Here is a 22,847-nt window from a genome sequence, read left to right on the forward strand (position 1 = left end):
TATGAATCAAAAAATAAATAAATCATAATTTAGACTACTTTGGTTTGTTTCTGTTAGATCACTAATGACCTTGATACATTAGCCATCAAATATTGCAAGACGTAGCATAAAGATATCTGGCATTCTTTAAAATGGATTTGAAGCAGAGAACCTGTGTTTTTAGCATTTGATGATCTTCAGTTGGATTGGGTTTCAATTATAAGAAAAATTTTTAAAAGCGCTGATTTTTTTTGGTCAATGTTATACTGGATGAATATGCATTTTAAGTTAACAATTATTTTATTACTTGTTAATTTTGCTTGGGAGATAGTTACTGAGATTTGAAATTACCAGATTGTCATGTATTAAACTCTCTTGATAGAGTTAATAAAACTGAACTGGGAAGGAAGTTTGTAATTTGCTTGAACCAAAATTGTAAGGGTGAAATGCTTTGATGTAATAAAGAAATTGTGCTTTGAATGCCTTCCATTAGTATAAAACCATTAATGATACTACATTAAAAATTTTTTTTAAAATAATGTTTGCATTAATGAAAGAAAATATACTATGTAATATTGTTTGTGTTTTAGTTTTTTAACCAGGTTCTGGTACTGGGAAAGTCTTCAGTAAGTGACTTATCAGAACATGTGTTTGACTTGATACAAGAGCTTTTTGCCATAGATCCTCACTTACTGCTGTCTGTCATGCCACAGCTGGAGTTCAAGCTGAAGGTGGGTTACAGTGAAGCTTTGGACAATCAGAAAAATTTTTGTTTAATGTTTTGTTAAAAAGTTTTGGTTTATTAAGAGTGCAGAACTGTAGATTTAATAAGTGTTCTACTAGGGGAATAAAAATTCTCTATTTATTGCTTTATTTTGAAGGCAAATATAATATTAAAGAAAGGATATTGGAAATTAGTATGCAATTATGTGCTTATTGTGCTTGCAAACATGTATTATGCACACAAAATATATATAATCATTATAATGATAAATTAATGCAGTCTAATGCAAAAGCTTTATGTACTTAATCTTTGGATTGCACCCAAAATTTATAAAGTAATTAGGCTGTGGTTGGCTTATCTTATGAAATGCAAATGTGTTAGCTTCAGTATTGATTTGCAGAATTTTCTTTTATAAAATAATGCTTTAATAATAGGGGAAGTATTTCCTAATATTTTATCAGATTTGTTATTGTCAGCTAATAAGTTAGCTGACTGATCTGAATCCTTGAAGATACATAATTTCTCCTGATTTGGAAGTCTGTGGGGGTTTTAATTAAAAAGCCGTTTGTCTTTCCTGAGATTGTAAGTGGACAAGAGAAATAATTTTGCGTTTGTACATGTAGGCTATGATTTTAACAAACAAAAGTAACCAAAAAATAGGTATTTGGTGAAATTACATGTGGCTTTCATTAGAGCACGTGTGTTTATAACATCTTAATTGGTGTCTTTTCCACACACATAAAATAGTCTTAAAATGTTTTAAAACAGATCATTAGTTGTTTGTATTGTCAGATGTATATTAGAGTATTGTGTATGGGTTTTTATTGCTGAAAAAGAAGGTTCTTTCAAAGCACAGCCATCTATTCAGTGTCTGTAATACAGTAGCTTCATATTTGTATATTATATTTGTATATTTTGCCTCGTATGAATCCTATAAGATAATTAAAGAGATTGAGGATTTTCAGAAATACTTTCAAACTCAGTTTTTAATCTAACTGTTCAAAAAAACAGAAAGAAAATTATTACTAAGGTATTACAGATAATGATTTACAGTTCCTTATTTATGTTTTGATTTTTAGAGTAATGATGGAGAAGAACGTTTGGCTGTTGTTCGACTTCTGGCTAAACTCTTTGGCTCCAAAGATTCTGATCTGGCCACGCAAAATCGACCTCTTTGGCAGTGCTTTCTTGGACGGTAAGAGGAATGGGATAGAATTCTGAATTTCTGTTATTTTTTACATGTTCTTTTTTTTTTGTTTTCTTACAGTATATTACATTTTTCATTGCCTTTTTAGAGGATGTAACTGTTTGTTTGTATTTGAACAAGTTCCTTATTAAATCATCAAAGCAGAAAACTGCATGCAGTTACATTTTAGAGGAAAGAAGCCTGAAAGACTGCTGCTATATTGCTATCAGCTATGGCCATAGAAGTTAGATAGCACATTATATGCATAGCAGAATTTACACAATAGCTGTACCAGCATTGTCTGAAATTTCATACTGTTCAGCTGTATCTGCAGCTCTGTTTTGCTTGGCATTTACCTTTCTGAGAGAAGAGATACTTTATTTTACGTAAATGTAGAAGTTCATAATTTTTTAAAAAGAATCCTTTCAAATGGTTCCTGGTGATGCCAGTTTACGTTTCTGTAATTTCGTGTGTGCACGTGTGTACATGCACACACACAATTGACATTGTATGGAGACCTGTGTTCAGAAGTCAGTGGGCAAAATCCATTGAGGCAATATTTTATCCACACACCATATTCCTTCTTTAATTTTAGTCCTGACTGAACTTCACAAGAAATAACATATATATTTGTATGAGGTACATTATGGAGATAAGTTCAAAACATTTATACTCTCTGATTTTGCCATATAAAAGTATTCTAATAGTTAACAGAACATACTGTCAACACATGTTACTACATAGAGAATAATACTGATTTGCAAAGCTAATTAAAAATTAACATTCATTATCTTCTATCCCTCTAGGTTCAATGATATCCATGTCCCTGTGAGATTAGAGAGTGTGAAATTCGCCAGTCATTGTTTAATGAACCATCCAGATTTAGCAAAAGACCTCACTGGTGAGATGCTCACACAGGAGTTAAAAAAAAAAATCTACAAAATGAGCAAGGAACTGTGTAACTATTTTTGTACATAGCAGTGTAGTTCTGAAATGTACCAGAATGCTTGATAAGGGATGGAAGAGGTATCTGCTGAGTAATTGATTTCTGTTGAAGATGAGTGCTAGTTATTAGAAAGAGGAGGAGCGTGTGGCTTTGTGTGGACTTTGTCAGAGTGAGTAGTGAAGAAGCTACCCATTGCAAAAAGAATTTTAAAGTAATTTCAAGTTCTAAAGAAACTTCGGGTAAGGCAAAGCAAATATTGGTTCAACACCCTGACTTATTTTCAAAACCAGTCACTGAGTTCCACACTACTCTGTTCCACTGAACTCAAAAAATGCCTTTTTGCTGATCTAAACTATGAAGTTTCTTCATTCTCTACAGTATCATGTTAACTATGAGAAGATTTTCAGGCTTAACTGAAAATACTGTTGTTTTTTGATGCAAGCTATTCTACAACAATTGTCAGTATTTCTGATTTTATTATTTACTTTTTTCACTCTTAGCTAATGAGTTTCTTCTTTTGTTTCTTCTTATTCCCTCACCTACCTTTACTTACAATATATTCTAGTCAACTTTATTTCACTTTATTGCTTCTTGCAAATGATGTTATCCCAGAAGCTATCACTCCTATATTCTTCTGATTCTAGTCAACTTTATTTCACTTTATTGCTTCTTGCAAATGATGTTATCCCAGAAGCTATCACTCCTATATTCTTCTGATAGTTACAGTTATCTAATTGTTTTATAAAACTTTAACATATAAGACATCAGAACAGATGTTTCCTGTCAGAAGCTCTATATTTAATAGATTACATGGTTGTGATATATGACAGACATTTAATTGATTAAACATTAATAATAAATCAGAATACATCACACCTATGTAAAAAAGCCAAGCTTCTCATTGTTTCTGCTCATGACAGAATATTTGAAGGTTAGATCACACGACCCAGAAGAAGCCATTCGACATGATGTTATTGTTACAATTATCACTGCGGGCAAGAGAGATCTCTCTTTAGTCAATGACCAGCTGCTTGGCTTTGTAAGGGAAAGAACGCTGGACAAACGGGTAAGTGTTAGTATTGTGTTTTCTGCTTCTCATATACTTCACTAAAAGTAAAATAAAAAAAAAGAAGCCACAGAATCAGAGAATCTTCAGAGCTGACTATTAACAAGAATACTCATTGGAAAAAAATTATTTTCTTACGAGAACATCTTAATAAAAATTGCGTATTATGGTGGCATCAATCACGTGTTGTCAAGCAAATAGAGTCATTGACTTGTGATAAACACAGTTACATTTTAAGAACATAAGAATGGTCACACATGTTTAAGCCAAAGGTCACTATAACCCATTATAATTCTCACAGTCATCATTTTTGGCTTCCAGCAATTTGGGATTTAAGGATTTCTTAAGTCTGCTGGCCCATGCCCATAATAACTTCCAAGAGAACTTTATTCCATGTATTTATCAAGTTCTTCTTGAATTTATTTGTACTTTATAAGCCTCCATGGCATATGCATCACAAAATTAAAGTTAAATGCATGTTTGGGAAAAATAACTTCACTTGTTTGCTTTTTACTTGTCTGATAGTTTAACTGGGTATCTCATCTTGGATTGCATAAAATAATGAATATTCTTTGACTCATTTATATTTAATAGATATGAATACTGTATATTCTCCAATTCTTTGTTTTCTATTCTAAAGAATCACCTGATTAACTTCCACACAAATTGATTGTTACATACTGCTGATCATTCTTGTCTGGATGTTCTTTGCCCTGTTTTAACTAAGGTGACCAGACTTAGGAGCAATGTGCCACTCACCAGAACATCTGATTTTGAATAGCATTCAGAGTTTGCACCATGTTACATACTTGATAATAACTTTTTTTCTTATTCTGAAACATTCTGTCTGTCTCTTCTGCTATTTCTGAGCACTGAGCTGACAGTTTGGGAAAACATTCATGTTAACATCAGTGTTTTTCTTGAATGACTTCAGGTGGTATACTGCCAGATGCTGTACATACAGAGTTAATGCTGGTGGGAAAACCTCACCTTAATCTGAATTTCTTCCATTTCATATCATAACAATTCAGTAGCATGACATTTTTTTGCAGTTCTTAATTATGATGTTACATCTGACTACCTCAGTAAAATTTATGCACACTGTTCAGTTAATTCTGTAATAATTTTTCATATGTTAAATGTCAGAGATTCCTTTCTGACTTCATCTACAGGTTTATTTTGTTCCCTTCATTGTGAAAATCAGTCATTTATTTCCAGCCATTTCCCCCCATGTTATAGTTAATAATTAATTCACAACAGAATTTTTATTTTTAGTCTCTCTGGTACAAGACTTTGTTGGAAATTTTTTGAGATCCTAATGCATTTTACAGATGGACCTCTGGGTCTGCTAAAAGTTAATTTTTCTTCTATAAAACTTCCCATTATGTAAAGTTCATAGACACATTTCTGTAACTTATTTTTCAGTAGTGTCAGCTCTTTGTTGTCGTTACTGTTTTATTTCAACCTGTTTGCCCATTCCACATCAGATGTTCTTTTGAGAGGCACATTGTTCCTCTTCAGACCCTTTGGTTTCTTTCACATTTGCTGTCTTCAATCTGCTTATGAACAAATTGCAATAATAGAATAATTAGTATTCGGTATATAATGTCTAAATTCTTGTAAAAGTCGTAGATGGGTTACCACCTTTTGTAATCAAGATTACAAAATCTGAATGATTTTTCTTCCTGCTTGCTTTATTTTTTTTTTTTTTAATGTCTCTTAATGATACTTTAAGAAACCTCTTCAGACCTCTCTCCTGGAATAAATCTGTTTTTCTCTCAGCTATACAGAAAGGGTCTGGAAGGCTTCCTGCTTCTGCAGTCTTTGGTGAAGATGTTTAGTTAGTATGCTTTTAATAACTTCATTTTGAAAATATTGCCCATGCTTCATCAAGGATTTACTTTCAATTTGACAGAGTTTATACTGTTTCCTGTTTACATTTTTTCAGATGTGGCTCCATGCTCTTTGGAGAGTGATACCTAATAACAGACTTCTCTGTTCAATGAAGCCATGCTGATTTTTTTTTCCTCTTATTATTGTCCTTTTTTAATAGGCTATAGAAAGGATACCCCCTATGTCAGTCTAGCTGGTTTTTCTAGTTTTACCTTTTTTTTTGTTCTTCTTTTCAGTGAGAATGTTACTATAATTGATTTGGAAAAGGATGTCATCTTTATGCAGAAAATACTTATTTTGAGTATGTTCACTATTTTAAAGCAGCTCTTCAATTAGTTGTACTTGCAGCTTGACATTGCATGTTTCTCAGAAGTGATCAAGATCACCTTCTTTTTCAGCCACTAGACATGTCCAAAAGTTAATTTATGAGATCCAAAAACTTTTAGTATAGCCACCACTTCGCACTGGGACTTTCCACCTAGTGAGAAGGGGATGATTGTTACTGTGCCTTTACCAGTGTCTCTGTTTTCCTTTAGCAAGCTGCTGTCAGTAAGAGGCAGTCAGCTATTACTGCACAGCTGTAATACTGATTTCTACAGAGCTAGGTCTTTTTTTGTGTGGCTTTAAATCAGTGTGGTGGCATGTAATGTTCCTCATACGTTAGACTAAGTCATTTCACACCAGTTGTAGGTTTGATATGTTGCATTTCAAGGTTAGGTGCTTTTTCAGGTGATCAGTGAAGAATAACTTTGTCTGTACATGATGTTTCTCTTATAAAAATCTCTGGAGAGAGCTTTAATGAAAGTATATCCTGAGGGGAAAATAAAATTGAGCGCTGACTAGAAATTACTACAACAAATACATAGCATTTGAAGTAGACCATAGCAATATAGGATGTGTTAGTAAATATAGTTACAGCTGTAGAATGAAGATCAAGGACTTGTAAACTTTCATCTGTTTTTTTTTTTTTTTTAATTATTTTTAGGATTTCTCTCCAGTTTGGGAGAGGAGTATTGATAATGTCCATGTAACTATGTTTTCTGTGTAGGATTTTCTCAATTCCAGGCTGAGTGCTCTATACCTATTTTAATCACTCCTTTTCTTTAAAAGAGCTCTGTATTTTGCTGGCTGCATTTACCCTTTGTAGCTGGGTTTCTGTTGGGCACATCTAGTGCAAACTCCTAAATAATGGTTCATCAGTTTGACTTCAGCTTTTTAGGTCTGCAGTCATCTGTCAAATGAGTATTACTATGAAAACAGTGCTTGTCCAATAGGCTGAAGTAAAGTGCCAACCTGTCATTTCAGTTCTGCCTCTTATCTTTATAAAGCAGGGAAAAAAATGAAATCATGCTAACTGGAACACCATTTAAGTGATCTGTTGTTTTTGCTCCTGACCATATTCTAATTGACGCAGTATTGCTAAAGATGGTCTAAACACTTTCTAGAGTGAAAGTTTCTGGCTAAAAGACACTACTTAATTTTTTTAAGAAATGTCCTTAGCTGATTTGATCTATATAGCCATTTGCATGATGATTGTAACAATTTTAAAACAAACTAACAAACCCCACTTCCACCAGTAGTTTTCAAATCCATTTTTATTGCTCCACATGGAAAAGTAACTCTGGTAATGTGCTTCCCAGAAACTGAAATCTAGTCTTTGGAACACTGTTTCAAAGGTCTTTCCAGCATCTTCACTTTTCAGTATAATTAGGTGACATTTAAAAAAAATAACAAAAATACTCTTGTCCATAATACTGGAACAATCTTAAGAACCTGAGAAGTTAAGAGAGTTTTGATAGCTGACTTCACTGGCATTTCTCCTAACAGTCTTTATGGAGTAGAGACTCAGGCCCTTCATGAGAACTGACTTGCACATCATCAGCTTGAAGTCAAAAGCTGTAGAGGAGCCATAGAATCATACACCCATTTTTGGTTCCTCTTTATGCATTTTTCTGCATGTGTGTTAATTTTAACTGTACTGAACACCATTGTGGCTTTTTTTCAGATAAAGGAGAACTATTGTAAGATGTTTATTAAAGTTATTCTAATGGGTAAGGGATTGTATTGAATTTTCAATAGCAATTTTTTTTCAAAACTCAGCCCAACAGTCATCAGTGAAGGAATTTAATTATGTTGGTCAATCAAGAAAGCTAAGGTTATCAAAATTCTTCTGCTAATTAAATCAGGGTAGTAATTCTGTTAGCTGTGTTTATGTATGCTGTCTTTGAAACTGATTATTACATTCCTCTTTGTGTTCATTTTCTGTTTCAGCTTTAATTCTCAGAAGTGTCCTATTCTTTTTTTTTTTCCTACATGGATCTCCTATTCAATGACTTGCTTCCATGGTGTTCCAAACATTCTCCAAGTGGTTTGGTCCAGTGTCTCCTGTTGTCACTTTGCAACTGGCTTTCTACATGCTCTGAGATCTACTCTACAGCTATTTCACTAATCAGAATTCTATTTGCAATCCGAACCTCCTTTCTTTTGTAATTCCTCGTTACTCCCTCATTTTAGGCTTAAATTTTCTGGAATAATTTCTAGAAATCATATTTTGTTTTCTTCTGATGAGTTTTGCCATCCATCATTCCTGTCTCATATAGGAGATCAGATGAAGCTATCACCTGCATTGGAAGGGTATATCTGAATGCAGAAAAATATTACTACTTTTCTGAAAATGTTTCTCTTTCAGGCTTTTATATTCTTTAAAATGTGCTTTAGATTGTAACAGAAGTGAACAAATTTGTGCAGAAAAGTTAAATAATATCTATTTATAGCTAAAGTTTTTCTTTTTCGTGAAAACTAATTACTGTGTTATGTTCTAGCAAAGTTGTTACTATCTTGACTCATCTGTCACTCAAGAAATACAACAAGTAACAAAACACAAGTTTATTCTTTCCATCTTACTCTTATAACTTATTCCAACAGCTAGTAGTGTCTTGTGGTGACATGGGCCATATTATCTAGAAGATTTGTCTTTTCTTTGCCCTTCAAGAAAAGGAAGTATTCAGTAAAACTATTAAGAAATTAAATGTGCAATACCTCAGTGGTATTGAGTCGAGCCTTCAGTTTTAACAAGATTGAGGATGAATAATAGTATCTACATTTGTGCTTCCTAGGCTGAAATGATCTGAGCATTGTTAGTCCTTGGGAGTTCAAGGCCAAAAGTGATACCTAGTGTGTCCTGAAAGAAATTACCTCTTTCAGTTCAAATTCAATGCATTTCTTCTAAATGATAGGGGAAAACAAGTGTCTTCTGAGATTTACTGTGTAAATCATTCAGCATGAGACACTATGCTGCCTAAATTAATCCTGAAGTCAGTTTTTGTATGATTCCTCACCCAAATCAGCACAGGATGGCTTATGGGTCTTGTCTGTTAAATTGTTCAATAATGGGATATTTGTTATTTACTTGAGAGGATAAAGTATGACCACCAGAAGCAAGATGGAGAACCCATGAACTTTTCCTGTAGCTGTTGTACTCTGGGTGTTTTTTTTTTCCCTCAATCCCTCCAGTCTTAGAGCAATTGCTTCAAGGCTTCAGCAGAATGGGCCTCTCCCATTATCCTGGAAGGCAGCCTAAGAGCTCAAGCCTGGCAGGTTTGGCTTGGCCTAGGCTCCAGATCTCCTGTGTCTAGGCAAGGGTGCTATGAGATGGTGCAATGACAGGAAAGAAGTCTGCCCCTTACCTGGTGCCTGTCTCTGAATAGATAAGCCTTCCAAATCCTGACTCAGTAAGACACTTATTCAGGCATACATGTTCAGCTGTACTTAACTTCTTTTCTGCTGGCTAGCTCCCAGATTTTTTACGCTCGGCACAGAGAAGTACTGAAGTCCTGGGTACTGGCAGTATTTAATCTGCATAGTACTGGCAAAAAAATCCTTACACAGGCTTTGCAAATTTTCATCTTGAGGCTTCAAACAGCATTTTTCAGCTTTTGAAGTGTCTAAATGTAGGAGATCAGAAAGTGGCTATTTTGTCTTTCATGCTTCTACATCTTTACTGTATTTTGTTTGGTTTATTTATTTATTTATTTACAAAACCAATTCCCCAACTTCTTTTAATTTCTTCCCTCTCAAGTGGCGAGTAAGAAAAGAAGCTATGATGGGTCTTGCCCAGCTGTACAAGAAATATTGTCTTCATGCTGAGGCTGGAAAAGATGCTGCAGAGAAAGTGAGCTGGATAAAGGATAAACTTTTGCACATATATTATCAAAATAGCATTGATGACAAGTGAGTCAATCTAAGTCTTACTAATTTTAATTGTATAGTGATAAGAGATACTCTGAAAATATGTTCTTATCTTGTGAAAGCTGTTATATTCTGTATTTCTGGGTTGATGTATGGTGTATTTAATTAATCATTAAGACATGTATATGCATATTCAGAATTGTTGTATTATCTGTTCACGGATTCATTTTTATATAGTGATGGAACTAGATATATGATCACAGCAGATTTTCATTAACTAACTACTGTGTAGGAAAAAAATTGTTAAATCTGGCATTTACTTTGCCAGTTGTTGTTTGTCTTACTGCTTTCCAGAGGCCAGGCAGTTAAAATCCATCCTCTGTGAGTGCTGTGTGTGTCCACACCACAATACGTGCACAGATGTCACCTTTTGGTATATGGACCTTTAGGTAGACCAAAGGCTGAAGAAACATCAGGGGTGCTTTCACATTTGATTCATCTGTGTTTTGTCACTCAGTCCCTTTGATTTTTTGAAATACCTTTTTGGTGCTGAAAAAAGTATTTTGGCCAAGGTTGTAGAAGATTATTAATAGTCTTTCAGGAAGGGAGAAGCTGTGATATCACACAAAGGCAGAATTTCAGCCTAGATTTTTAGTATGGTGGACTCAGAAAATTCTTTACAGTGTTTCTTAGCGCCTTGCTTGTGCAGTCTGCTACTTCAGTATGTTTTGTTACCTTGGTGACTAGTCTGAATGGGCCAATAGCCTCCTTCAGTTGCCAGTTATGATACTAAATTTTTAAGCACTGCAGTGGTGATGGCTCTTGTTTTGTTTATCTGGCTGATTGTAAGTGGGCCATAGTAGCATATTTGATTAGTTGGCACCTTTTTTCAAAATCAGGAAGTCTTCACATAGTTTATACAAAGCTAATTCAGCATATACATAAAAATATACTTTAGTTTGCATTGAGAGGTTTCTGGCTTTTCTACCGTGTTTGCATCTCATTTTCAGTACACAGGTTTGATAGTGGACCGAGAATGAATCAGCTGTATAGTGAATCGGGCAGATGTTTTCTGTATTTCTGCTCAAGCAAAAGCAGAACACTGATGGAATTAGGCAGGGAATTTTAAGGGAAGAGTATGTCATCAAAGCTGGGTTTCTTTCTCTGACGTGATTTCAGAAAGCCTGATTACGCTATTGAAACTAGCTTTTTCATGAGGAGTCATGGATTGTATCCTGTTTGTTTTCTGTGTGTCCACACAGAAAGATTGGTGGCTTGATTTTTAATGTTCTAAGTCAGTTTGATACTCTAAATTGTAATTCAAATGCTACTAGTCTTCAAGGCCAACAAATAAGTTCTTGCTCAGTGACACCATTGGGTTGGTTTCCTGATCTCAGCAGAGGGATAAATGTGTTTGTGCTATTATCAGGATTTTAGAGATTTAGCGCCTGAAGAGATGTAGAAATGGTATGATTTTTTAAGACATAGTCTGTTCAATCCTTTAAACACATAAACAAGCACGGGCCAAAATCAGCCAACTCTGGCCTATTTTCCTTCAATAATGCAGCAAGGCAGATAAAAAGTAGCTGTGGACAGCTCTGAGCCCTGGAATGTTTTCCACAGGGTGTGTGGGACAACACTATTTCTTTCGGGAGATAATAGTGCAATATCACACAGAGTTCAGGCCAGTGGAATAGAACAGATTTTTTTCCACACATTGATAATTTGGTCACTTGATAATGTGTTTGCTGTTGCTTGGCTCTTGATGTACACGTCTACTCAAGACTGAAAACGTCTGACCTTAAGAGCTGCCTCTCGTGTAGTCTCTGAGCTTCCTTGTTTTACAATAAATACACAGGGAATGGAGTGAAACAACCACATCTAAAACAGTGCCCTGTTACCAACTATTGTTATCCTAGCCAGTCACTTTCTTCACAGGAGAGAAGTGTGTCTTGCAGTTGTTCCCACTTTGTAAATGTTGGCTCTGACCAGCAGGGACCAGGGAAGGGATGATGCAGTCATTCATTTGTATTGACTGCTTTTCTAGAACATGTATCTATAGAGACATGGACTAGAGCAATGTTCATCAATTGGTAAGAGCTCTGATGCCTCCAATCTCCTAGTGTGTTAAACAGATGGAATCCCTTGAGCTCTGAAGATCCTGTTCCCCAAACAATTTAGTTCTTGGAGTTATCAGTAGGAAGGTGTACATTTAAAGAGACAAAGCCATATTTTCTTTAATACTCATGGGCTGTCTTGAGATAGTTGTATCCATACTCATGGTCATCCTCTTATTCCTCTGTCTTGCCATCATGTCTCTTGGAATTTTCTTTCATCAAAAATAAGCTGTGTGAGCAGAAATAAGGTGTGTTTGATCTGTGCTCCTCGTCTCTGTACAAGGCACTCACAGAATTCTTGCTAGTACCAGTGCACTGGTACATAGTGAAAAGGTCTTAAAACTCAAACACAGTATTTGTCAATAAATATCAAATTGTATTGCTGAACACTGTGCACAGCTTTCATTAGTGTGAATTGAATTAACATTTGAATGTTCTTTCATTGGGGGAGCTATAATGAGATGAACTACTCGCTTCTATTTTGTAGTTCAGAGTTGGTATTTAATGTAAAACTTCAAATGTGTATTTAAAAAAGATAATCGGAGATTGTTTTTGCTGGTTTGGTTTGTTCTCAGTTTGCCTTTTGCCTTTCTGTCAGTAGTGGAAGGAGTCTTTACAGCTGAAAAAAAGGCCACTACTTTTTTCTTCTTTCTTTGTTGAAAAATCTGGTTTTAATGACTCCTGCTATTGTTTTTTTCAGCTTGTCTGGAAGATATTGTTTGACATGTACAGTAGTGATTTCTTTTTTTCTTCTTTTCCTGCAGATTACTGGTAGAGAAAATCTTTGCTCAGTATCTTGTTCCACACAATTTGGAAACAGAAGAGCGAATGAAGTGCTTGTACTATTTGTATGCTAGCTTGGATCCAAATGCTGTCAAGTAAATATTGTTTGTATTCAACAAATACTTGTTTTCTTAGGCTTTTCTAACAACTCTGTTATCTTACTTGTATTATAGAATAAAAATACAGCTAATGGATGCTTAGCATTATTTGCAAGTAGCATAGTATTTAAAAACATTTCCCTTTTATATACAAACCCGACACGTCCATTAGACAAGAGGATCCCATGGTATTTGAGAAGAGCGGGTTTATCCATTCATTTTCATGCAGACTGAAAAGTGTGCAAGTGATGACTTAGGTTTGCTCTGTATTAGGAACCATGATGAAGGTGTCTGTAACTGAATTCTGGTTGATGGTGGACTGTTTTTTTATTTGGGTGGTTGTAAGAAATACCTCAGGTGTCCTGCATATGTTAAATTTTTCCTAGAAGAATAGAGAGCTGATGTTCTGTAAAAAGAGAAAATCAGTTCCACCTTGTTTTCAACGCTTATTTTTAATATTTGGTAGGTTTTGATTGTACCTAACGGGTGTTGCGCTGTTAAGATAAATAAATTAACAATCTTATTTATTTAAACATCCAGCATATTTTTGTCATAAAGAAGTTTTTCCTTTCTTGTTTCCCATTTTTGCAGAGCACTGAATGAGATGTGGAAGTGCCAGAACATGCTAAGGAGTCATGTACGAGAATTGCTGGATTTGCATAAGCAGCCCACTGTACGGTTTTGAAAATATTTATGCTTTATCCAGTGGATCTACGTGACTGATTTACTGGGGGTTTTAATACTGTGTTATTGATTCAATGTAACTTCATTATTTGTTGATTTCTGTATGTGGACAACATTCCATTCTTATGATGTAAAGTTGCTTTCTGTAATGCTTGAAGGTATAGGACCTCCTTCTGTTGATAATTTTCTCATAGTACTGCTCAAGAGCTTTGGAAGAAATTTTTTCAAAGGTTTTTGTTCGCTTTTGACAGATCTTTTTTCTTTATCACTTTCTAAGAGATTTTGAAAATGGAATATGTTGTAACATAAAGCAGTGATTTCTTCATTGGTTAGAAAAAACAAGTTTTTAAATATTTCTTCTGGAATTTTACTAGTAGAAATTTTAAATAGAAAGGGCATTGCTTTGAGGTTTTGGTGAGAGAGTGGGCTTATGGGAAGTTTCTGTTTTTGGGGGTACTGGGGGCTTTTTCCTGATTTTGACCTGTTATGTGAATTAATGAATTTTTGCAGTTCTTTGATGTTACAAGAAGATTTTTTCGCCTTTCTGTGTAGTAGGTGCTAATGATAGTTACTCTATTCCAGTATCTATTCTTGAAACAAAAACATAAAACATAAGATTCAGAAGTAGAAAGTAGTGCTGCAGAAGAACTAATAGATCAGCTTAAAGGTGTATTTTTATGAAGGAGATATTGTTGATTTGTTTCTCTTTTTGCTGTTGTCCTCAGTCAGAAGCAAACAGTGCTGCCATGTTTGGAAAGCTGATGACCATAGCAAGTAAGTGTTAATAGCTTTCTATAAACATTCTATAAACTACTACAGCATTCCTGGAAACTGTATTTCTGTGAGTCTTGGCCTGTTGAAGTTGCAAATTTATCTCACGTTAAACTGTTTTTGATCATACAGAAAACCTTCCAGATCCTGGGAAAGCACAAGATTTTGTGAAGAAATTCAATCAGGTTTTGGGTGATGATGAGAAACTTCGGTCCCAGCTTGAACTGTTAATTAGCCCTACGTGTTCTTGTAAACAGGCAGATGTCTGTGTGGTAAGGAAATGGAAAAGCAAACTTTCATACCATAAATATTTACGCATAAAAGTGCTACCTGGAATTAATGGTCATCTTAGTTACCTAAACATGGTTTTTACATGTTTCCAATTTTCAAAAAAATGTCTTTTTGATTAACCTGTAGAGATTAGGGAGAAGATAGTTGCAATCATTATCTTAAGAAAACATCAGCTTAATTCCTTCCTGGGATTATAAGCATCAAGCATAATGTCTAAAAGACCAGTTTATTTCTTCAAAATATTTTGTTTCAAGTGCTTCTTTTGTGCTGGGGTTCCCAAGCTGTCTTCTCACACTGGTTCAGCTTTCAAGTACCAGCAAGTCATCTGTTACCATCTGCATATTATTAATTTATTTTTCATCCTAAAATAGTGTTTTGAGATCACTTTTTTATTTTTCTCATTTTTTAACCTCTTTGAAAATACACACCTTAATATTAAAATGTACTTTTCTAGATTCTGCCAACCATCACAGATTGCCTTAGACCATTAAAAAACAAAACAAGCAATTTCATTGGCAGGAATTACAAAGATCACAAAGAGCATCTATGAACAGACACAGCCTTCTTGGGTTTTGTCTAATGGCTCAGAAATTGTACAGGGAAGGAAGCAGGACATTTTTTTTCATTGTTATGAAATCTCATGTAGTGCAGGGTTACCCACAGTTTTCTGGATTACACTTGACAACAGACATACACATTCTGTGCACTGCACTTCACTCTTCTTTAGATCTGTTTTGAATCTGGGCTGCAATTCCTGAAGAACTCTTAATTAGAAATAGTTTTGTAAAGTATGTCTGCTTTGAATATAACATGATCAAGAGAGGTGTGGAGATACCAGCAGTCCCCCTCTAAAAACATTTCATTGATTATATAGACAATCTGTCTGGTAAAAAAAAAGTAACTATATTTAGCTTACTCAACATGTTTAAGAAGTAAGTAAAATGAGTGTAATTCTTGTTTGTATCTAACGTTCTTCTAGAGGGAGATAGCCCGGAAACTTGCAAATCCTAAGCAGCCAACAAATCCTTTTCTGGAAATGGTCAAATTTCTTTTGGAAAGAATTGCCCCTGTACATATTGACTCAGAAGCCATTAGGTAAGTTTGAAAGATCATGAACAATTGACTCATGAATGATTAAAATATGCTAGAAATAGCAAAAGAAAAAATAATTTTCTTGGTGTTTAAATTGGTCTCTCCTAGCACTAAATGTGTGGGTGAGTTTTAAATCAAAATTATGTAGATGTATTCATTCCCAGCAACCTAGAGGATGCAACTTCTTTTGATGCTGCTTTGCTATGCTGTCTGTAAAATGATTTTTAAAATGTAGCAGTTCATGGTGAAAATTCTATTTGTGGGGCTTCAGGTGAAAACTGGAACCTAATTTTCACATAGTTAACGGCAGCACAGTCTTCCATATAGCATCTGAATTAATTAGCTCTTATGGGATTGTGTAAGAGAATGTTTTGATTTCTTTTGAGACTTGTCTGGCAACGTAATTACATTCTGAAACTTGTGCAAGTATGTGTTGATCTAATGCCACCAGCATGGTGCGGTTTTTTTTTTGGATGGAAGTTTGTTCCCCCTAAAGAATTTGTTTTGCAGAAAGTGAAATTAGAAGGAAAAGGACTAATGCAATAACTTAAAAATAGCAAAAACCAAACAGCAATGCCAACACCACCCCCAAGGACTGTTGCTTTCCCTGTATATGTTGTGAAAACTAAGTAATCTTGCTTGTATCTGCAGCCTTTAACATTGTTATACTTACTTGTTTGTTCCTTTTTTTATCCTCATTTCAGTGCACTAGTAAAACTAATGAATAAATCCATAGAGGGGACAGCTGATGATGAAGAGGAGGGTGTAAGTCCTGATACTGCTATTCGTGCAGGGCTTGAACTTCTCAAGGTAATCTACATTAATGCAGCTGTAATGGAAGGGGCAAAAAGGGCGTGAGTAACGAATTAATGTTAGCATGGGTTCAGTAGTTATTACTTAGATAATTACTTTTTTAATGTATGAAACTGCTTATTCATACTCACTTGAAAGAAGAATAATGGAAGAGATGGTTTCTTGGAAGAAGTATGTTTTGAAAAGGGTGCCAAGCATTGAAATGTACATGTTAAAGCAGAAATTGATTTCTGCTTAGGGAAGTAGTAGAGAAAAAGGTGTAGAGGTAAAGTGAGAGGAAGAGAAACTGGGAGAGACACCTTCTCTGGGGTGTGTATGACACTGGAAGGAGAGCTAGCAGTTAGCTCAAGAGCCACGTTATTTAATGAGAAGAAGGGAACTTGTGTTCAGTGGTGCTGAGAAGTGGAAGGGGGAGAAAGAAGGATTTGAAATATCTGGAAAATGGTAGCTCGTCTTTTGTTTGTAGATGTCTTAACCTTCTTGGTTTCTTTTCTGCTCCGGGACTATAGATTCTGGAAGAATTAAAATTTCAGTTCAGTTAAATTAGGTTAAAAAGAAGTGTTCTTAAATAGATTGCAATATAAACAAGTACTCTTGAATAAGTGCTCATTTGAAGAAATATGTTTTTATATTTTCAAATAATGTAGCTTCTTAGAAAATAAAAGGAGGACCTGAAAAGCAAAACCTAGATGAATTTATTTGAAAATTTATATATAATCTTCTCCACAATGCAGTTAATGAATGCCATGGTTTCGTATGGGCGTGTAACAGCTATTTATGGTGATAGTAATGCCCATAAACAGCCATAATTTTGTTTTTTGATTATTCATTTACTATGAATAAATATACCTTTGTTTTAATGTGTGTCCGCAGGTTCTGTCCTTTACACATCCTACCTCGTTCCACTCTGCAGAGACCTATGAGTCTCTACTGCAGTGCCTCAGGATGGAAGATGATAAGGTAGCTGAGGCAGCCATACAGATTTTCAGAAACACGGGTCACAAAATAGAAACAGACTTGCCACAGATAAGATCGTGAGTACTGTTACATTCTGCTTTTCATATCTGCAATTCTGCCTCTTCATAGTTTATTCAGTGTGTTACCCCTATCTAGTCTTGTTAATATGAAAACCTTCTCTTCCATGATTTCAATTTCCTTCAGTACCTTTCTCTCCCTATCCCTGCACTTTTTAATTTTGTGCTCTCACACTTTTTATGTGTTTATTGAATGTGTTAGGTACTTCTTCAAAATCTTCATGTAATAGAGACATTAAAATCTGTGCATAGCAAGTCTTTTAGGTTACAAAATAAGCAGCAGCAAAAATACAGCAAAGATATGATTACTTAGCATAATTTCTACTCATATCTATCCTTCATATTATTTTTTCTATTTTTGTAACAAACGCAGATACAATCTCTGATATAGTTAACAGCTCTGTTTGTTATTAAACAAGATGGGAAGCAAAATCTAAAAGCAAGCATAATTGTCTATCTGTAAGTTGTCATGCAATTCATACTGTACTGCTGATTAAAGCTGCATAATCTACAAGGTATTCACTGACTATTAAATACCTTGTGAGTAACATCCGAAACCTTAAAATCAGCCTATCAGTAACTAACTTGTCCAAATAATAAATCACACATTTCAAGTTCACTTATATTGAAATAGTATTTTGGATATTACCATGCTAAAATGCATATCAGTGTACACTTTTAAGTTTGCTGTAAATTAAAGCTGTAACCTCAGTGATTCTTCCGAATGGGGATCAGATTTTGGACAAAAGGAAAATATTACAAATGCAGGTATATGAGATACTTTTAAAGACATTTGTAGGGGTAAAAAGAAAAAAAAGCCCAGCAATCCCCATTGTGATTACAGTTCCCAGTACAGTCCCAAGTGTCTTTGTTTCCCTACCAGAATTTAATCATAATTAATTAATACTCTATTGCTGGGCTATATCATCCCAAAGGATCTGGTTGCTGACATTTCTTTGACTTCATGCCTTAGCCAGGTATTGGTGAAGTTTAGTCTGGGAGGTCCCAACTTAAAAATCTAACTGTCAAAGTGGAGGTAGCAGCCTTGGCATGGTTTCCAGGCAAGTCAGGTTGGCATTCTGAAAAACCATGTCAGTGTTTACACTTGACACAAAGAAAAATTGATGTCTGAGGACAAGTAGATGTTCCAGATTTTGTATATTCAGAAATCTTTATCGTAAATGAATGATATGATGCAGTCAACAAGATAGTTTGTTTCAAGGGACCTGTTTGTATTTTGGGGGTTTTTTTAATGCTTCTGTGAGCCGACTACTTGCTGTCCTTTGAAGCACTGTTCACCAGCAGCAGCAGCTCAAGTTCTTTTTCCGTGTAAAGGAAATGAATAAGGGGTTTCGTACCAGTTCATGGACGAAGACTATCATATGCCTCGGGATCCTGATGAAAAGCACTGGCCATGCTCTAACAGAGCCTGTGGACCATGTGTAAACTTGTAGATGTGAACATGTAAAGGTGCATGTCAGCATTTCAGGTTTCACCTTTTGCAGATTTGTGTCACTTGGGGTGTGCTGAGGTGTGGTTTGTAACTGCTGCACCAAGACCTAATGCAAATGTACATGTACTTAACACCATGAAAACTGTAGGTTAGGCATTGAAGCTTATTTTAACTGTAGGTTTTACTGAATTCTGTCCTGTTTTGGCTCTTAATCCAATATGTGGAATCTTGGCAGGTTTGAGAAGAGATTTTCTACTTCAGGATACTGTTAACATGTTTCTCAGGGTCTTTGGTTTTGGATTTTGTGGGGGTTTTGAGGCAACTGATTCTTTCAACCCAGCAAGTTGCTCTTTAGCCTCGTTTGCTGATTTTGATTATGTAGAATGTGTCAGCAGGGTGCTGAATAATCCATGTACTGAATACTATAAAAGAGCTTTTCAAGGAAGCAGGGAGATTTTCGGGGATGTTTCTGTGTCTGACTCTTTCTAGGTGGTTTTGTTTTTTTGTGTTAGTTGCTAGGTGAGCTGCAGGGTGAACCTCCTGAGTTAGTGATTCAGCTGCTGAGTTCTGGTGGGACAGGCCTGCCTTCTAGCACTGCCTGGGGAGTGACACTGAACAGTCTGAGCAGCCTGGACCTGGTGTCAGGAGTGGCTTCTGCCCGGCGCATCAGAAGATAGATTGCAGAGGATTCAAAATGTCACAGCAAAGCAGTTGATTGCTTGTGTATATATTGTGATTAAAAGTTCTGGTTATAAAAGCCCGTAAACACACTGATGTTCAGTGGTTATTCTTAGCTTTCACAGATTTTTTTCAGGCCTGTCATTCCCAGGCTTGGATAATAAGTCCAGGAATTCATCCTAGCTGAAACTGTCATGTTGCCTCCACCTTACATTTGTCTTCCTAAATAGCTTTATTTTGATCATTATGTTCTTTCATGTTTGATTTTTTTTTCTGTGTGCTGTTTTCTTCTTGTATGTGTACAGTCAGATATTCAAGTATTGCTAAATACATTTCCATCCAGCTTTTTACTTTATGATTGTGATCGTTCCTGAGCAGACTTCAAAGGGATACTTGGTTTATAAGACAGTGATGATAGATTTGTGTGTGTGAAGATACTTATTATTTTTTGATTGCAAATTGCATTTTGAAGTATTCTGTTTAATGTTCACACAGAACACTAATTCCGATTTTGCATCAGAAAGCAAAAAGAGGCACTCCTCATCAGGCAAAACAAGCTGTTCACTGTATACATGCCATATTTTCAAATAAAGAAGTACAACTTGCACAGATCTTTGAGGTATGTGTTGCCTTTAAGTTTTGTTTCTGTTAATAATTGATACTAGTAATTAAAATTAATTCCTATTGTTTATTAACAGGTAACAGTTTATGAGGTCAGGAAGCCTACAGTTGTATGGTAGTTAAGTCATTAATTTTACAATAGCAAGTTATTAACATTTGTTTCCTAAAGTCACAATTTACTAATATTCTCATGTCTGATAGGTGAAGGTTTTTCTTTTTATCTGCATGGAAGAAGCTTGGGGGAAGTAAGCTAAATATGCTGGCCTGATCCACAGCAAATCCCATGGGGACACATATAGCAGATACTAAATGAGAGATAACATTCCCTGCCTTCAAGCTGTATTGAATTACCCAGCTTTAAGGTCTTTACACATACAGCCTTGCCTCACTAAGGCAGTTAGTGCAGAACAACTTGGCTGTAAGCTCGAACATCAGCTTACTGTTCACTTACTGCTTCCTTAGACAAGTTATTAAGCAAAAAAGATATTCTATACAGAGCAGTTTATTACTTCTCACTGTAGTCTTTTAAATAATAACATTATTAATCTGCACTTGTAAAATATTTTAGGTTCTTAATCTTGGCTGTCTTTGAGCCTGTACATAATTTTTAAGTGTGAAAAGCTTTGAATTAAGCTTGCAGACTACAATTTCTGCTTAGACTTCTGTGAGAGTGCTTGTTCCCTCCCTAATACCAGAATCTGATGCAGTGGTGTAGGGTGATGCAGGAATTGTCCTGGTGACTGTTACCTGGGAGGTAAATACTGATGGCTAGTAGAAATGTCCCTGGTGGTTTCCAAGGTTTTGGCTGCTGTTTTCTACCATTGACGGTTGGGATTCAGGTTTTCACAACTTCTGAACAAAATTAAGTCAAAGTTTTTTCTTATGTCACTCAGGTTTGAATGTGTTTCACTTTGAAATAAGAAGAGAATATAGAATTTGTTTTGCCCTTCCCTTATGCGAGATTTTAATTTACTCTGTTGAATAGGAAATTGTATTCTTTATACTTCTGATTGCTTATTTTATTAATTCTTTTGGAAAAACAGTGAAATGTATCAGCAATACAGCAGTAAAATAAACTATTTTAAGACATGTTAATTTATTAACTGTAGCTGAATTTTGAATTTTATTTTTCCTTCCCCAGCCTCTTAGTAGAAGTTTGAATGCTGATGTACCAGAACAGCTTATAACTCCCTTGGTCTCTTTGGGTCATATTTCTATGTTGGCTCCAGACCAGTTTGCTTCTCCAATGAAATCTGTTGTTGCAAATTTCATTGTGAAAGATCTCCTAATGAATGATAGGGTAAGAATTTTTTTTTTTTTTTTTTGGTAAGTACTTATTATGCTGTTAGCCTATTATGAGCTCTGATGGGAATGGAGCTTTTTTTTGTCAAACGGGTCTGTAATGTAATGTTCTCTAAGTGGTTAGTACAGTGATAATTGCATTATAAAACAAACTTTTTGTAAAAAAAAGCCTAATCCATTACTTTCTTCTGTTTTTGCTTCTTCATTTTCTGTATGGATTGAACCACTTTTTATACTTACATGAATTTCTATAGTCAACAGGTGAGAAAAATGGAAAATTGTGGTCTCCAGATGAAGAAGTCTCTCCAGAAGTACTAGCAAAGGTGTGTTATCTGCTGACAGCAATAATGTGTATATCTGCAATTAAAAAATTTACTTTTCTTCAAGCTGTGGGGAATATTAGAAGAAATCCCTTCAAGTGGTTTTGTATTATTCCTATTAGAATATTTTTGGTTTTGTGAATTATACACAAAACTGATAAAACTGATAGAAACTATGCATTCTGTTGTCTTCACTTACTGATATTAATTATTCAGAGCATTGAGAATATCAAGAAATTCAGAAGTTGTAGTTTTCCTTACAAGAAAAGTGACTGACCTTACTGACTTGTAAACAGACTTGAAGTACGTTGAGGCCCTGATGAATGGGAATCTAATTATGGCCATTTCTAGGAATTTTTGTCTAGTTGCTTTTCGTATATCAAGTATCCTGCATCCTTTGCAGATGCAAATCTGCAAAGACAGTGCACCATAGTTGTAGTCTCCTGAGGTCAGAATACTGCTGCTTCTTTTTCACTCTAAATATTTACTGCTTCATTCTGTTCCTTTAAAAATGTATCTGCTCTAATACACAGAAATCTATGGGAATTTCAATTTGGCAACAGTAGGTTTTAGTAACTTACCAGCTCTGGCAAGTAACTTCATTGTTGATTTGTTTGTGTGTGATAGGTGCAGGCAATTAAACTTTTGGTACGCTGGTTGTTGGGTATGAAAAACAACCAGTCAAAATCCGCAAATTCCACACTCCGGTTGTTGTCAGCTATGCTCGTCAGCGAAGGAGACTTGACAGAACAGAAGCGAATCAGGTCAGAGTTTGCTCCTTGCAGGCTTCCATAAATTTTGTTCAAGA

General features: G+C 35.2%; 1 protein-coding gene across 2 annotated transcripts in view; it reads left to right on the top strand.

Moving 5' to 3' along the window:
• The window catches only part of PDS5A (PDS5 cohesin associated factor A), a 77,790-nt gene that overhangs the window by 37,475 nt on the left and 17,468 nt on the right, over window positions 1–22,847 (top strand). For both annotated transcript variants that reach the window (XM_059844962.1, XM_059844963.1), the window contains exons 8-23: window positions 570–710; window positions 1,783–1,898; window positions 2,696–2,790; window positions 3,756–3,901; window positions 9,873–10,024; window positions 12,864–12,977; window positions 13,572–13,653; window positions 14,390–14,438; window positions 14,568–14,707; window positions 15,706–15,821; window positions 16,523–16,628; window positions 17,505–17,665; window positions 20,292–20,415; window positions 21,559–21,717; window positions 21,974–22,042; window positions 22,667–22,803. In XM_059844962.1, the coding sequence (XP_059700945.1) occupies window positions 570–710; window positions 1,783–1,898; window positions 2,696–2,790; window positions 3,756–3,901; window positions 9,873–10,024; window positions 12,864–12,977; window positions 13,572–13,653; window positions 14,390–14,438; window positions 14,568–14,707; window positions 15,706–15,821; window positions 16,523–16,628; window positions 17,505–17,665; window positions 20,292–20,415; window positions 21,559–21,717; window positions 21,974–22,042; window positions 22,667–22,803 (1,907 nt within the window). The remainder of the gene's footprint in view (window positions 1–569; window positions 711–1,782; window positions 1,899–2,695; window positions 2,791–3,755; window positions 3,902–9,872; window positions 10,025–12,863; window positions 12,978–13,571; window positions 13,654–14,389; window positions 14,439–14,567; window positions 14,708–15,705; window positions 15,822–16,522; window positions 16,629–17,504; window positions 17,666–20,291; window positions 20,416–21,558; window positions 21,718–21,973; window positions 22,043–22,666; window positions 22,804–22,847) is intronic.

This window comes from Haemorhous mexicanus, chromosome 4 (assembly GCF_027477595.1).
Source record: "Haemorhous mexicanus isolate bHaeMex1 chromosome 4, bHaeMex1.pri, whole genome shotgun sequence".
Lineage (NCBI taxonomy): Eukaryota > Metazoa > Chordata > Aves > Passeriformes > Fringillidae > Haemorhous > Haemorhous mexicanus.